The sequence below is a fragment of the Mustela lutreola genome, chromosome 3 (assembly GCF_030435805.1).
Source record: "Mustela lutreola isolate mMusLut2 chromosome 3, mMusLut2.pri, whole genome shotgun sequence".
In the NCBI taxonomy this organism is placed as follows: domain Eukaryota; kingdom Metazoa; phylum Chordata; class Mammalia; order Carnivora; family Mustelidae; genus Mustela; species Mustela lutreola.
Genome location: NC_081292.1, coordinates 41,912,124 through 41,929,817, shown reverse-complemented (window position 1 = coordinate 41,929,817; position 17,694 = coordinate 41,912,124). Strand labels below are relative to the sequence as shown.

Here is a 17,694-nt window from a genome sequence, read left to right as displayed (position 1 = left end):
GCCAGCACCCTATTGCTATATGGGGTATGTCATTTTACATAAATGCTTTAATATTACATGCTATTTCTTAGACAAAGTAAGAGTCAATTGGCTTGAATATCTCTCACTTCTTGTTTTAAAAGGAAAAATTAAGCCTAGTCAAAGGACTACATCATGCTGTCATACAACCTGTATAGTTCACATTCTTTCCCCCTGAACTTCTAAAAATGTAGCATTTTGCTAAAATATCTAGGTGGCAGATATCTTTAGGAATTCCATCCAGCTTACAACACCACGCCTTACTCTGAAAATAGCCCACCAAATCTCTAATTATCAGGTATTTGCAATGTGATCTTGCTTCCCTGGCCAAAACTTATGGTACCAAGGGGCAACCGATATTTTAGCAAGTCAAACAATCTTTCTTCCAGGAAAATGCAAATAAGACTGAGCTACAACCAGAAAGTTCAGGCTAGTTGGTTAAAAAGAGGAGATTAAACCTGTGGGGTGAACAGGGAAATGACAGCTGACAGAAAAAAGTGAAACATAAAACATAAATAGTCAAGTCTTGAGGCCCAGCTACAGTCTATCCTTTGAGTTTCTTGAAAGCCATTTACCTTTGCTCTAAATTCTCTTGCATTGCTCAAAGCTACATCAAGTTAATTCCTTGTACCTAAAACCAAAAAGTCCTAATAAATATAACCCACCTTCACCTTCTTCATCCTCTTCACCATCTTCCTCTTCATCATCTTCTTCTTCCTCAGGGATACTGTCTACCGTATGGCGATCATCCTCATCGTCATCCTCTTCTTCCTCTACATCCACATCATCTTCATCATCTTCTCCTTCTTCTTGCTGTTCTTCTTCTACCTCTCCTTCATCAGAATACTGCCCTTCCTGGGGAACAGAATTCCGATCTGGAGAAATGGGTTCAAAGTAATCTTCTCTATGAGAAGCATCCTCTTCCTTATCACCAGACACTGAAAAAATGAGATTTAAGAGACAGATTATTTTAATGGTTTAAATAACATGAGGTAGCAGACTGGATACTGCAGCCACTTAATGACCTTTTGGATGATTTAAAAAAAAATACCCTTTATTAAAAAGTGACAGAATTACCTCCTTCTAAAAATATTAGGAGTATGTATTGCTTAATTTTATACAGTGAGAATTAATAAAGTACACTATTTTATGTTCTAACACTAGAAACTAATCTTTTTCTTTTCAGCCATTAATTATACAGGTTATTAACTCTTCCAATACACACTGCTTATTTTTAACTGGTACTCTTCTGTACATATTACTACAGCACTTTATTTTCAAAGCAATGTTGGTACAGGTTCAAATAAATGAACCAATTTTTAAAATAAGTTCACCTGCCAACAGAGAAACATAAGGAAATACTGCGTAGGAAAAGGGTTGGGGGCATTCATTACAATTTGATTACCTATATCTACTTTTTTCCTTTAATCAAAAAGCACTATAACACTAATCAAGGCTGGGGGGGGCGCTGATTTTATTCATACCTGGCAAAGGTATGGGATCATCTTCATCATCATCAGGTGGAGGTGGTCCTGGAGGAGTTCTTGGTCCCCTTGGCTGTGGTCTTGGGGGGCTTCCATTAAATTGATCTTCTTTCTCCCCATCAGCTAGTTTTTAGTAGAGACAGAAAAACAACTTTAAAATTATTTGAATTTTTCATCTTCAGAATTTATTGATAAACTTTTCCTTCCCAACATCTAACAAATTTTACTAATTAATTTATATTACAAAAGTTAGAATTTCTGACTGCCCACATACTAAAATATACTCTTGGGCATTATCCCAGAGAAATGAAGACTTATTTTCCTCAGGAAGATGTACACAAAAAGCTGTTCATAACAGCTTTATTTGCAAAAGTCAAAAGTCACTACTTAAGTGTCCTTCAGTGGTTAAACTTTGATATATCCATACTAATGTAATACTATTCAGCAACAAAAAAGAATGAACTATTGACACACATAAAAAAGTGGATAAACTTCAAAGAAATTATGCAGATTGGAAAAAGCCAATCTCAAAAAGATACCTACTGCATGACTCCATTAATGTAATATTCATGAAATAATAAAATTACAGAGTTGGAGAATAGATTAGTGCCAAAAGTTAGGGATGGGTGGCATGCAGATAGCTATTAAAGAATAACACCAGAATAATTTGATAGTACAATCAAGTATCTTGATTGTAATGGTGGTTATGAAAAGCTATACAAAACATAAAGCTGTATATAGCTACACACACACACACACACACACACACACACACACAATTGGTGAAATCTGAATGAGCTCTATAGAGAAATTTGTTTTGATATTGTTCTACACTTGTAAAAGATGTTATCTGTGGGGGAACCTGGGAAAAGACTGCATAGGACCTCCTCATGCAGTTCTTTGCAACCTCCTATGAATCTATAATTATTTCAAAATAAAAACCTAAAAACATACTTACATTCATATACAGAAAATATATGAGAACAAGTATCAATTTTATTTTTTTTAAAGATTTTATTTATTTATTTGACAGGCAGAAATCACAAGCAGGCAGAGAAGTAGGCAGAGAGAGAGGAAGAGAAGCAGGCTCCCTCCTGAGCAGAGAGCCCAATGTGGGGCTCAATCCCAAGACCCTGGGATCATGACCTGAGCCGAAGGCAGAGGCTTAAATTAACCCAATGAGCCACCCAGGTGCCCCACAAGTGTCAATTTTAAAACAAGTCAGTAAATTAAACAAAAATTCTAAGTAGCCACTATATATGTTAGGCACTATGATTAAGAAGGATGTGATAAGACTAGAAACACGACCGCAAGTAAAACATACTCTCAGTCCACAAGGAGCTCAAAGTCTGGTTTAAAAAAAAAAAAAAAAAAAAGACAAAGGAACACAGAAAACTGAAGTCTTAAAAGAAAAAGTGATGGGGCGTCTGGGTGGCTCAGTCAATTGAGCATCTGACTCTTGGTTTCCACTCATGTCATGATCTTATGGGTCATGAGAACAAGCCCCATGTCGTAAGGAAGGCTCCATGCTCTCAGCAGGAGTTTGCTTGGTATTCTCTCTCTCCCTCTCCCTCTGCCCTTCTCTCTACCCCACCCTCTGCCCCATGCTCTTACTCTCTTTCTCTCTAAAATGCTAAGTCTTTAAAAAAGAAAAGATAAAGATTAACTTCACTGAATAGGTAAGATTTAAGAAGAGATGAAAGGGACACCTGGGTGGTGAAGTCAGCTGAGCAACCAACTCTTAGTTTTGGCTCAGGTCCTGATCTCAGAGTCATAGAATGGAGGCCTCATGGGATTCTGTGCTTGAGACAGGCTGCTTAAGATTCTTTCTCCCTCTGAGACAAACCATAAGAGACTCTTAATCATAGGAAACAAAATGAGGGTTGCTAGAGGGCAGGAAGGTGGGAGGATGGGGTAACTAAGTGACAGGCATTAAGGAGGGCACGTAATGTAATGAACACTGGGTATTATCTAAGTACTAATGAATCACTGACCTCTACCTCAGATACCAATAATATATGTTAATTAACTAAATTTAAATTAAAAAAAATTCTTTCTCCCTCTCTGCCCTCTCCCCTCTCTGAAATAAATATATCTTTAAGAAAGAAAAGCAAGGAGAAGAAAATACAGCGTGTGACTATCAGAGACAAAGAGCGCATATCACACTATTAAAACATGCTTAAGAGGAGGTCATTTTATTGGCTCATAAAATGTTCATTGTAAAGCAAAAGACTCCCCCCTAGTGACCTCAGTTATAATTTCAAAATGTATTCCTGAATCTCCTTATTTCAACAGTGTACGGTGAATAATACTGGAATAAGGAGAAAAGATGCAGGAGTCCAGCTGCCTGCTTTATAGAAGGAAAGCCACTGAAATTTAATAGAGATATTTTTCTTGTCTCCAGTTAATGAGCAAAAGTTCTCAAAAATGGGGAAAAATCTGTATTTAGACATCTAACCAAACCTAAAATGCACACCTAGAAAAAAAAAATCAAGACGAGTATTCTAAGAATATATACCAAACTTACTCCCTATTCCTTAATTCCTTTGGTGATAATTTCAATATTAAACCACAAGTAACCACTGGGTTACATTTACGTGTCTTAAATTTTAAAAACCTCAGGTTAATTCAAAAAGCATTCTAGGGGGGCGCCTGGGTGGCTCAGTGGGTTAAGCCGCTGCCTTCGGCTCAGGTCATGATCTCAGGGTCCTGGGATCGAGTCCCGCATCGGGCTCTCTGCTCGGCGGGGAGCCTGCTTCCCTCCCTCTCTCTCTCTGCCTGCCTCTCCATCTACTTGTGATTTCTCTCTGTCAAATAAATAAATAAAATCTTAAAAAAAAAAAAAAAAAAAGCATTCTAGGAAGCTAGAGGAAGAAAATAAAATGTAACCACTTCAACATAAAAAGAAACTCCTATAGGAAAGAACTGGGAGACTGACAAGTTTTTCTCAAGCTTTTTTCCTATTTTCTATTTTCTCAAGTTTTAAGGAAGGTTCAAAGGGTAAAAGAGCTAGTTGAATTACCTTTTCCTACTATAAAAAACCTAAGTGTCACTGACAAAGACAAATTTAAAATTCTCACCATGTTTTGGATTCCTTTTCAAACTTGGCTGTGGCTGGGGAGGAGGCGGAGGTGGTGGTGGTGGAGGTGGAGAATCTCTGTCATGACTTATCACTCTATCCACTGATCCATATATTGCCAGTGTAAGACAATTATACCAGCCTCTTAACACCAAACCATCGGTATTCACCTAATTTGTTGGGAGGAAAGTATCTTTCAAGTTAATGTTTTAATATGCCAAAAGTAAACTGATCTCAAACTACTTTGTGGTTAAACTGAAGTCTTTAAAAGTATGCTGAAACTGCAAAGATCAATACTGGTGGAAATTTACCCAGAGGCATAGCTTTGATATGGCCCTCCAGACTTGCTATACATAAACCTGTCTCAAGACTACAATCTCCCCTGATACCATATGTCAACTCTGTTTACAAAGCATAACCAGATTCTCAATCATGAGAATAGAAATGAGAACAAAATTAAGTGGGAGTTACTGCCAATTAATAAATTAAACCCCAATAGTTAAAGAAGTCATGGAAGTGCACAGAAGCACAAATTGTGCCCAGTCTGAAGAATTATAAAATAAAAGTATGCTGAAATGCAAAGATCAATACTGGTGGAAATTTACCCAGAGGCATAGCTTTGATATGGCCCTCCAGACTTGCTATACATAAACCTGTCTCAAGACTACAATCTCCCCTGATACCATATGTCAACTCTGTTTACAAAGTATAACCAGATTCTCAATCATGAGAATAGAAATGAGAACAAAATTAAGTGGGAGTTACTGCCAATTAATAAATTAAGCCCCAATAGTTAAAGAAGTCATGGAAGTGCACAGAAGCACAAATTGTGCCCAGTCTGAAGAATTATAAAATCCATAAAATTCTATAGCATTCTTTTCACATGCCCAACTTAAACTACTTAAAAACTACTTCTGGGTAACCAGAAGTATTAAACAAAGTGTTTTTGCAAAGAAACTTTCTCCTAAAAAGATCAAAGACTTTATCAATGCCATCAATCCTCAGTATTTTCTTTTGTTTTTCAATACTTATCTACAGTAATTGCCATATTCTCACAATGACTATGACAGGTAGCCATAGTGAGTATTATCCACAGGTAAGCGAATCAGAATGTCAGTAGAAGAAACTGAACTAGAAACCAGAGTCCCTGTTCTGAGTTCTTTCCATTCAACCATGTAAAGTAAAGATGAAGTAATAAGTAGTACTGGGGCCCCTTCTAAAGGCATAATAAGGAAGAAAGAAATGATTATTTTCCTTGCTAACTCTAGCAAACTCCAGGTAAAGGAAAGCTCGGGGCCAGAAGAAAGGCTCAAAGACAATGCCCAGGGATCAACAGATTCTAAACAGAAGCCCCACTGGAAGACAAATAAAGAGATAAGGAAGATAATTTTTAGTCTAAACAGACTGCACAGGATTAAATAACACCTCCCCACCAAAAAAAAAAAAAAAAAGGCTGAGTAGTCCCCATATAAGATCACAATTATTTTTACATATCTGATTGCCCATGATCTAGCTCTTCTAGATGCTTCCAGAATGGCATTTTGTATATCAAGAAACAAGGCATACTTCTGATATGAAAGGAAGAGATATAAAATATGTATTTGTTAAGAAACCTAAGGCACAATGGTGTCTAATAACAATTTACCTTCCTGTTATCTTCCTAACTTGCTCACCTAAAGGAAAGAAGGGAAAGCGCAAATGCTGGCCTCTTCCTGACTCACGTTAGAATTAGAGGAAGAAAGAGCTTTATGGGTAGACAATAACATTACATTGTCTTTGCTCCATTTTAAAATAGCTTCTAGACACAAGAGGAATCAGACAAGAAGTGATGTTATCCTATAGCACTAGAACCAAATAGGCCAATATTCTGCATCACTGGTTCATTTAGATCAAAACTTTCAATCAAAGTGAAAACAAACAGTAGGAACAAGATGAAAATTGACTTCTGCAATTACCTTTGAGTTGGGTCTAAAGATGATAGAAGTATTCTCATCATATTCCAGGCTGCCAAAAGAGTAGGAATAAATATATAGGCTCAAACACTGAATACCACAGTTCATGAAGAAGTCTTTCTAAACCTTTATATTTTAATAAAACCAAATGCTAGATTATTGTTTTAGGTTTAAATTATGCCCCCCCAAAACTTAATCAAGTATAAAACAAACTCCCCAGAGATTCCAATTTAACTGGTTTGGGACAGGCATAGGTGTGAATACTTTTTTTAAAAAAGCATCCCAGGGTTTATAAAAAATAAAAAATTAAAAACTCAAAAAAAAAAAAAAAAAAAAAAAAAGCATCCCAGGTTTAAAAGAAAAAAAAAAAATGTATCCCAGGTAATTCCAGTATTTAGCCAAAGTAGCCTTATAGCCTTCCAAAATTGTATAATGGGACCAAATAAAGAAAAGTACTTATTTTTACCAAGTAGGTACTGACATAAGAAAAACATTCTATAATATTAAAAATTAGCTGCTTCAGATTATCTAGGTTCCCTTTTTTTTTCCTTTAAAAAGTTAAATTACCAATATAAGTTAATAATAACTGAGTGAAAGATCAATTAAATAACAAGTAATATCTAAAAAAACTGTTAATTCCTGGAAAGGGATAGAAATTTTTCCATTTTTAAGCCACTTTTAAATTTTTTATTTTATAAATGAGTTCTAAGTAAACTCATTTAATGATCAATTATTTTGCAGATATTAAGACAACTGGTTTTAATAATACCAAGCATGTATCAGATAATCCAACATGGGGGTTTCTGTTAACAAAATTCTCCCACTTTACAAAATATGACTAGAATTTTAAATTATGTAGCCGTGTGATGTGAAAGACACAAATTATTAGCTCTCAATGTGTTTACACAATTCTTCTAAAGAAATTTAAAAGCAATTCTTTTCCAAGTTAGAAGGTTATTATCAAATCATTTGGTATGTATAAGAAATGTATATACCAACAAAAAGCAAACAAAAGATGGCTAATGTTTCACATTTAAATTTTTATTTTGTAAAGAAACTCAGCACCTTCCTAGGAGGTTGACATTTCTTTAAGAATGTCAAATAAATCCTTCTCTTTTATCTAAAGAATACAAAGGTTTGCCTACTAACTCCTGCGTTTCTGGTGAGATTACCTGGTAGGTACATACCTTCCCAACCTATCGAAAACTGGGGCACTTGGTTTGCTTACATTGTTAAAGAATAAGTCTAATTGAAATGTGTGCGGAGAGGTCTCCCTGTGAATGAAACAAAGTTGAAACATCAGTCTTTGCCAATAATCAGTTCCTACATTAAAACAAAAGACAAAGTAAGTACAAATTTGAAAGCAATTCTAAAATTGTATCTTACGATTTATATAAAAATAGTTAATTATAATATTTTCCATAATTTTATTCATATCCAATTCTCAAGTAGACAACTTCACTTTGCGTATTACTGAAAGTGAAATTTTAATAATTAAGTATCTTTAGCCTGCTACTTGGACCATTCTAATACATGTAAATATTTTTAATTTTAATGTATTATAAAGGTAAATGCTAATTAATTGTCACATCTAATTATTTTATAATTCTTTATAGCATGACTCCCTTCCATTAGCAAAAAGAATCAGGAGTTAACTAACTTCAAGTTATATAATTACAATTTGATTTCAACTTAACCAACATTAATACAAGATTATAATAATTTTAGCATCAGAGCCCTAAATTGTGATTTAAAGCATAAATTCCGGGGCGCCTGGGTGGCTCAGTGGGTTAAGCCGCTGCCTTCGGCTCAGGTCATGATCTCAGAGTCCTGGGATCGAGTCCCGCATCGGGCTCTCTGCTCGGCAGAGAGCCTGCTTCCCTCTCTCTCTCTCTGGCTGCCTCTCTGTCTACTTGTGATTTCTCTCTGTCAAATTAATAAATAAAATCTTAAAAAAAAAAATAAATAAAGCATAAATTCCTATTCGTATAGCAACAATTTACATAATTTTTTTATTCTTTTGTAGATTTATATAGTTAAGAGTAAACCCTATTTAATTTGTGTTAGAATGAAATCTTACTTAAGATATATTCCACCCTTGGCTGAAATTCCTTAGACTTAACTGAAAACCTTAATTTTTAAATCCCACATACTTTGTTGTTTATTTACAAGAAATCCAAATGGTAAAAAGCATAGTGCCCAGAGTATATCAAACAGGTTCCCTCATGCATTGATAGAAGTAAAAACAGGTACAATCGTTCTGAAAGGCAATATGGCAATAAAATTCAGGAGAATGAGAAAATGTTCACACCATCTGATCCAGAAATACTTTTTTCTAGGAAGTGTTTCTATGGAAACTGATATACAAAGATTTTTTTCAAGAGGAGGCTCATAACACTCTTACTTGTAATCTGAAAAGTAAAAAACACCTAATGATCCCCACAAAGGAAACTAGCCAAATACATTACAGTAGTACCCCATTATCCACAGGGAATATGTTCCAAGACCCACTGGATGCCTGAAACCATGGATAGTACTGAACCCTATATATACTATGTTTTTAAAATATATATATATTATATATATACTATATATATACACAATTTATAATTAGGCACAGTAACAGATTAACAACTAATAATAAAATAGAACAATTACAATAATATACTGTAATAAGTTACATGACTGTGGTCTCTCTTGAAGTATCTTATCGTACTGAACTCACTCTTCTAATGATATGAGATGACAAAATGTCTATGTGATAAGATGAAGTGAGATGAGTGACATTGGCATTGTGACTTAGCATTAGTCTACTACTGACCTTCCGACATGTGTCAGAAGGAGGATCATCTGCTTCTGGACTGCGGTTGACCGCAGGTAACTGAAACCCGGAAAGTGAAATGGTGGATAAGGGGGGACTACTGTACAGTCATTCATTAGATTATGCAATCATTAGAAACCATATTTTCAAATAATATTTAATGATGTGAAGTAGTCCTGATGTAATTGTTAAGTAAAATAAAGAAATACACAAAATAATGTACAGTTGGGTCAGAGTAGCATAATTTTACCTTACCCAAATTCAACCATATATGTGTTCAACATCTCTAGCCTTTCCATCATATCCTTCTTCAAACTAGACCCTGGCCTTCAATACCTCAAGGACAGGAAAACAGGCTCGAATGCAAATTCTTTACTTCTGAATCCCCAAAGACTCAGGTGCTAGTGACTAAAAGGTGATTTAAAGAATCAATGGTGGGACACCTGAGTGGCTCAGTCAGTTAACTGTCTGCCTTTGGCTCAGGACATGATCTAGGATCTTGGGATTGAGCTCCACATCAAGGAGCTTGCTTCTCCCTCTGCCTGCCTCTCTCCCTGCTTCTGTGCATGTGCTTGCACTCTCTCTCCCTCTAACAAATAAATAAATAAAAATCGTTTTTAAAAACAAAAATAAAAGAAAAGAAAACAGTCAATGGTAATTTGACTGCACTAGACTTTCATCTTAAAATTTATTGACTCCAAAACCTAACCTCATGTAAGATACCACATTTACAAAAAATAACAACAAAATAAACAAACACACACATATACATTAACTAACACAATGCATCAAATGTAATGATTTTCTCAGGATGGAAGAATTAAAGGGATTTTAATTTTACCCACACATTTCTGAGTTGTTTATTTATTTATTTATTTATTTGACTGACAGATCACAAGTAGGCAGAGAGGCAGGCAGAAAGAGAGAGAGGAGGAGGCAGGCTCCCTGCTGAGCAGAGAGCCCGACGTGAGGCTCAATCCCAGGACGCTGGGATCGTGACCTGAGCCGAAGGCAGAGGCTTTAACCACTGAGCTACCCAGGCGCCCCTCTGAGTTTTATAGTAAGAAAAAAGACTACTGTAAAATATACTGCCCAAATATCACCTGATCTCTAACATTACTTCCTAATATCTTACATTTGCATAACTCTATTAGTACTTTATTATATTGTTCTATAACACATTAATCATGTATAAAGTTGTTCCTGATAATTTCACATCTGGAATTATTAAAACATGAACTGCCATTCACCCCCAGCTAAGAAACAGAAGAGAGGTAAGAGGATGGAATATGTAACAATACTCTTACCAACTGCAGCCAGTGACAGAGATCCATTTTGCCTGCTGCGCTAGTCAGTGTCCAAGATAGCCCCCAAAGACCCCTCATTTCTGGTATTCACACCTTTGTGTAGTTCCCTCCCACACTGTACCAGCAGAATATATAATCAACAGAATATGGTAAAAATGACAGTATGCCATTTCTGATACTAAGTTAGAAACATGCTCACTCTCTCTAGGATCACTGGCTCTGGAAGAATCCACGTTGTGATATGAGCAGCCCCAAGGAGAAAATCTCCTGACAAGGAAATGATGTCTCTTGACAATAGCCACGAGTGAGCAAATTCTCCAGCCCCAGTCAAATCTTCTGAGACTGCAGCCCGGGCTTTATCTTGACTATAAAACATCATCACAGAACCTGAGCCAACTAATCCACTTCTGGTTTCCTGACCCTCAGAAATAGTGTGAAATAATAAATGTTTATTATTATTTATGCTGCTAATTTTGCTGTAATCTGTTATGTAGCAATAGATAACTAACAGAATTTCCTTGACCAGAGGCAGTACAGAGAAGACTGTTAGATACACTGTCATTCTCCCAGCTTTCTCATTCTATACACATCTCCTTTAAAGGGAAACACAGGAATTATAGGAAAACGTAAGTTTTAATTTCCTTAACCATGGAAAAAAGATATTAAAGTAAATGATGATTTCTCATTATAAACATTAAATATTCTTACTGTTTTGTGTTTGTTTACTTTTGAATGACCTGAAAACCTCTGCAGATTCTGTATCTATTTCTATAAAAGGCCAACTACATTTCATAACTATGAAGAAATGAGCCCTTATCTTTGAATCTGTACCATAACACTGACTACTAAGTAGCTGGTTTAACTCTTTCAAGTTAGCAAAAACAAAGCTATCACAGCATGCACATAATGAAATGTGGTATTGAGACTATAAGCTAAAAACTCACATAAATAAATGTATTATATATATTCATGCTTCCACAACCAAAATTTTGGCTTATACTTCCAATTCATGTAATTAAAATATGATAATGATTATTCATGTTACAACAAAGATCAAATTCCTGTTTTAGGTCATCTGTTAGTTATCAACAACACATCAGGGACCATGCCTTACATTTTGCTTATTCCCACAGAGCCTAAGAAAGAGAAAGCATCAAACGACTACTTGCTAATTACAACTAAAGGATAATGTGAATCTAAAATTTATAGAAAGGCACATGTATCAGGCTAAGAAGATCACCATTAAGTCCTGAAAACTGATATTATAAAATGATATAAAAGATATATTTCTAAATATTCAAACTAATTCTTATTTATCTTCAAGGGAAAAAAAAGCAGGTTAAAAAAAATTCATCTTAAAAAAAAAAAACCTTCATCTACCAGATTGTGTCACCCTAGAATATTTTAGAAAATATAAACTTATTTTACCAATTAAAAAATAAATGAAGATAAAAAATAAATGAAGAAAAAAATTTCACTAGTACTTAGACCAAAAAAATTGCTTTTCAAATTTATGATACATGGATTATACAGAAAGCTTATAGTCAATTACAATGCAACATAACTATAACTGAATAAGGTTTTAGAGTTTTTTGGGTTTTTTCTTACTTCCATAAGATTACCTTAAATTTTTATATTTAAGAGTATGTCTAAGACAATCTTTAGTCACAAACACTTTTAAAAAGAAAGTTGACTTACCCGTATGCTCTATTATCTGGCAGGCTGCTATGGGCTCTTACTCCTGGGGGTATGACTCGGACTTCATTGATATAAACCACACATGGAAAACGAACTACATCTATATGAGAACTTTGCTTTAAAAAAAAAAAAAGGGAAGGAGAAGGACATACTGTAAGCAAAACACTTTTGTCTATTCAAAATTTATTCGTCTTCAATTTGTTTCTTTCAGAATGTCACAAATATTCTTAAACTTCATATCATTAAAACAGTGCTATTACATTACTTATGATATTGTAGAAATCACTGTTTTGAAAATAGCTGATGATAAAATTTACATAGTTAAATCCCTCCATGTGTGTATTAACATTTTCTGCAGCATATCTGCCCCTCAGCTGATGTTCTGCTTGGGCCAATACAGATCCACAATCCCTCACTGTGAAAGATGCCTTTCACAATCCTGACTTACTGGGTTTTTAGAAATGTAATATAATACAAATATGGCACAGTACTTAACACCTGCTGCTTCTGGGGTAGCACCTTATAATCAAAGCATTAATATTTCTTTAACTGCATGTATAAACATTCACACTACAGACTATAACTATTATGTCAGTTCAAATCTGATTCCATGGCCAAATGAATTCAGGGTAGATTTTTCTGCCACTTTTCAATTTCTGAATTATAGAGAAAAGACTGTGAATATATGCTTAAATTAGCTTAATTTAAACTTACATACCCCTAATATCAAGAGATCAAAGGGAGTAATTTAGGCTCTTAATAGCTGAGCTAAACCCTTCCTGAAATTTGAAAAAGAATCCACAAACTGTTTATCACAATAAAGAAATGGACAGCATAAATTGTATTTAGCATACATTTATTTCTATGTATTATTTGACACAGTATCAGACAAAGATAGCTTTTGTGAACAATATTTTTTTTAATTTTTTTAAAAGATTTTTATTTATTTATTTATTTTACAGAGAGAGAGATCACAAGTAGGCAGAGAGGCGGACGATAGAGAGAGGGGGAAGCAGGCTTCCCGCCGAGCAGAGAGCCCAAGTGGGGCTTGATCCCAGGACGCTGAGATCATGACCTGAGCCAAAGGCAGAGGCTTAACCCACTGAGCCACCCAAGTGCCCTGTGACCAATAATTTAAAAAGGAATTTGTCATGCTGATTTTGGACTTACATTAACTTTTCCTAGCAGTTCAGCTGACTATGATTACTTAGAGATCAAAATTCATGAGAAGAATGGTTCATGTTATTTGTAACCAGCAAGACTGAATCCTAAGTCTCTCTTAAAGCTGCACAGAATATCATGCATATCAACAGACCAAAAGACTATCCAAGTTAGTTTTCCCTAAAATGTGAAAGAAGATGACTTCCCAATCTTGCATTTTTAAACTCAGGATCATAATTAAATACATAAGCATAGAAATCTTCAATGTATTTAAACACTCTCAAAGATATAAAACAAACAGGATGAATGCAAAATGAAGCTGACTGCTGTCTTCCAATACCCACTTCCCTCTTCTACTGAAGCCCAAACTAGGCACAAGTTAACTAAAGACCGGATTTCACAGATTCCAGAAGCCATTGTGAATTTGTGATCACTAAATTCTGATAAATGGAAAATGGAGAAACAAATAAACAAATTCTGACTGATGGGACAGAAATGGAAATGATACAGGCAATTCTGAATCATGTCCTTAAAGGGAAGGTTCAGACTTCAAAAACTCCTACCTCTTGTTCTAAAATTCTGCTGCCTTTCTAGAACACTGATGGTACGGAAAAGCTACCTTAAACAATACAGGCAATACTCTAAGGATGGCAGAGGAACAGTATAGGAGGAACCTGTGGAGCTGTCACATTAGCCCTAGAATACTTACAACTAGCTTGAGAGAAAATCCCATTTTATCAAATCCACTATTATTTTGACATTTGTGACAGCAGCTGAACTTGTATCCTAATTATTACAAGTATACTGTAGATATTCCACAGATACTACAATAGATTTACATAAAAGAAATGGGCATTAAAAAAAAAAGAAATGGGCATTTTGTCTCAACCTTTGGTGCTATGATTCCTTCCTATAAGCAGCTTCATCTATTTTTTTTTTAAGATTTTATTTGCTTGAGAGAGAGAGGCGTGTCCACAAGTGAGGGAAGGAGCAGAGGAGAGGGAGAATCTCAAACTCCATGCTGAGCACAGAGCTATGCAAGGGATCGATCTCACGACACTGCGATCATGACCTGAGCTGAAACCAAGAGTTGGATGCTTAACCAACTGAGACACCCAGGCACCCCTGAAAGAAACTTCTCTACTTATAAATGGTACAATATAGAAGCTCCTTTGCTTACATGTTATAAATTCTCATTAATATGTACAAAGAAGGGGCGCCTGAATGGCTCAGTTGGTTAAACCGTTGCCTTCCACACTCCAGTAATGATCTCAGGGTCCTGGGATCGAGTGCCACATCAGACTCTGCTCAGCAGAAAGCCTGCTTCTCCCTCAGCCTGCTGCTCCCCCTGCTTGAGCACTCTCTTGCTCACATTCTCTCTGACAAATAAATAAAATCTTTAAAAAAATATATACATACAAAGGAAACTTAGAACAAATTTCATTAATTGTATCCTCCTCTACCCTGCCCTATACTGATTAATTAAAGGTATCAGTAGTTAAGGTGTAATTGCTGTGGACCTAAAAAAAAAAAAAAAAAAAAACACTTCAGGATTTTTTTTTTTTTTTAAGATTTTATTTATTTATTCGACAGAGAGAGATCACAAGTAGGCAGAGAGGCAGGCAGAGAGAGAGAGAGGAGGAAGCAGGCTCCCTGCTGAGCACAGAGCCCGATGCGGTACTCGATCCCAGGACCCTGAGATCATGACCTGAGCCGAAGGCAGCGGCTTAACCCACTGAGCCACCCAGGCACCCCCAAACTTCAGGTTTTATGAATAGCTTTTCAAAATCTATTTTCTTTTTAAGTAGAAGAGTTTCTGCATAAGTTGCTACTCCTTTTATTCAGTATTTATTTCTAAACATTTATTAAATGTCTATTATTGGGGTGCCTGGGTGGCTCAGTGGGTTAGACCTCTGCAGTCAGCTCCGGTCATGATCTCAGGGTCCTAGGATCCAGTCCTGCATCTGGCTCTCTGCTCAGCAGGGAGCCTGCTTCCTCCTCTCTCTCTCTCTGCCTGCCTCTTTGCCTACTTGTGATCTCTCTCTGTCAAATAAATAAATAAATACATAAATACATAAATAAATGTATATCTACAATGTTCCAAGGAATACCAGGTCTCAAGGACACCAAGATAAAGACATAATTTGAGCCATTAAGGAAGAGATCATCTATTGTGGCAGACATATTATTGCTATGATACAGACTCACACAGGATACTGTGCAAAGTCAAAGGGATACTTACCTAACTCAAGTTGTGGGCAAAAATGTGTGAGGAGGAAAACTAAAGTATCAGGAAAGATTTCTCAAAAGAAGTAGCACCTGAGCTAAGTAAGTCTTAAAGGAGAACAAGAATGAGTGGAAAAGGAGGAGGGAACAACTTTCCAAGCAAGGGGAGATGCATGCAGGTAAGGAATGCAAAAAAGAACTTGGAAGGTTTAAGAAACTGTAAGTAAAGTTCACCATGTTAAAAGGGCAAAATGGAGGGGAAAGAGAAGGGGGGCAGAGTAGCTAAAACAATCAATAAAATTACAAGAAATATTTTTTTTAAGTTATTTATTTAGGGGCACCTGGGTGGCTCAGTGGGTTAAGTCTCTGCCTTCGGCTCAGGTCGTGGTCTCAGGGTCCAGGGATCGAGCCCCACATCAGGCTCTCTGCTTAGCAGGGAGCCTGCTTCCCCCCCAACTCCCTGCCTAACTCTCTGCCTCCTTGTGATCTCTCTCTCTCTCTCTCTCTGTCAAATAAATAAATAAAATCTTTAAAAATATATATATATTTTAGGGGCACCTGGGTGGCTCAGTGGGTTAAAGCCTCTGCCTTCAGCTCAGGTCGTGATCCCAGGATCCTGGGATTGAGCCCCACATCAGGCTCTCTGTTCAGCGGGGAGCCTGCCTCCTCTCTCTCTGCCTGCCTGTCTGCCTACTTGTGATCTCTGTCTATCAAATAAATAAATTTTTTTAAAAAAGATTTTATTTATTTATCTGACAAAGAGAGAGAGCACAAGCCAAGGTGGGGGTGGGGGGGGAGCAGCAGGCACCCTCCTCCACTCATCCTCTCTCAAATAAATGAAATCTTTTTAAAAAAATCTGTGTATTTCTCTCCATTACTGTTCTCACTTCTCAAGTTCTAGACACTATTTACATTAATCTTGATTACAGCAATAGGATCCTAACCAGTTTTGTGCTTCTTTCTTGCCCCTTTCCAACCCATTCTCCTCTTGCAGTATGGTCCTTCTAGAAGGTGAATTTATAACTCCCCTGTTCTTTAATGTCCCCAAGCCAAATTCCTTGTCTAATATACAAGTACAGGGGCGCCTGGGTGGCTCAGTTGGTTGGGCAACTGCTTTCGGATCACGTCATGATCCCAGACGCACAGATTGAGTCCCACAACGGGCTCCCAGTTCCATGGGGAGTCTGCTTCTCCCTCTGACTTCCCCTCTCATGCTCTCTTTCTCTCGCTCTCAAATAAATTTTTAAAAATCTTTAAAATATATATATACACATATGTATGTATGTATACACACACATGCACAAAAAAAGTACAGTTCCTTCTTATCACTCCAAATTTATAGCTCCAACATACCATGCTCTTTCTCACCTTCATGCCTCACTCTTGCTATTATCTCTGCTCCCACACTCCTCTGTCACATCTCCTTTTAGAGATCAACTTTCTCTTGAAAGCTGTGCCTGAGCAAGTCTAAAAAGGTGCCTCTCCTTGTGACTCAAAGCCTCCTATCAAACTAAACTGTAATTGCTTCTTTTCTCTCCCCCAATAGAGTGGTATTTCAAGAAGACAAGAATGAAGTCTCAGTTTACTGTTGCACTCATAGTGCCTAGCATATTCATTTAATGCATAACTTTAAAAAAAATTTTTTTTATTTGACAGACAGAGATCACAAGTGGGCAGAGAGCTGAGCAGAGAACCTGATGTGGGGCTTGATCCCAGGACTCTGTTATGATGACCTGAGCCAAACGCAGAGGTTTAACCCATTAGCCACCCAGGCACCCCTAATGCATGACTTTTTTTTTTTAATTTTTTATTTTTTATAAACATATATTTTTATCCCCGGGGGTACAGGTCTGTGAATCGCCAGGTTTACACAGTTCACAGCACGCACCAAAGCACTTACCCTCCCCAATGTCCATAACCCCACCCCCCTACTAATGGATGACTTTTA

General features: G+C 36.4%; 1 protein-coding gene across 3 annotated transcripts in view; it reads right to left on the bottom strand.

Moving 5' to 3' along the window:
- VIRMA (vir like m6A methyltransferase associated) overlaps positions 1 to 17,694 on the bottom strand; it is a 59,267-nt gene that overhangs the window by 36,700 nt on the left and 4,873 nt on the right. For all 3 annotated transcript variants that reach the window (XM_059166015.1, XM_059166014.1, XM_059166013.1), the window contains exons 2-7: positions 12,360 to 12,475; positions 7,721 to 7,807; positions 6,537 to 6,585; positions 4,583 to 4,751; positions 1,503 to 1,625; positions 684 to 956 (exon numbers count right to left, since the gene is read on the bottom strand). In XM_059166015.1, coding sequence (XP_059021998.1) covers positions 684 to 956; positions 1,503 to 1,625; positions 4,583 to 4,751; positions 6,537 to 6,585; positions 7,721 to 7,807; positions 12,360 to 12,475 — 817 coding nt within the window. The remainder of the gene's footprint in view (positions 1 to 683; positions 957 to 1,502; positions 1,626 to 4,582; positions 4,752 to 6,536; positions 6,586 to 7,720; positions 7,808 to 12,359; positions 12,476 to 17,694) is intronic.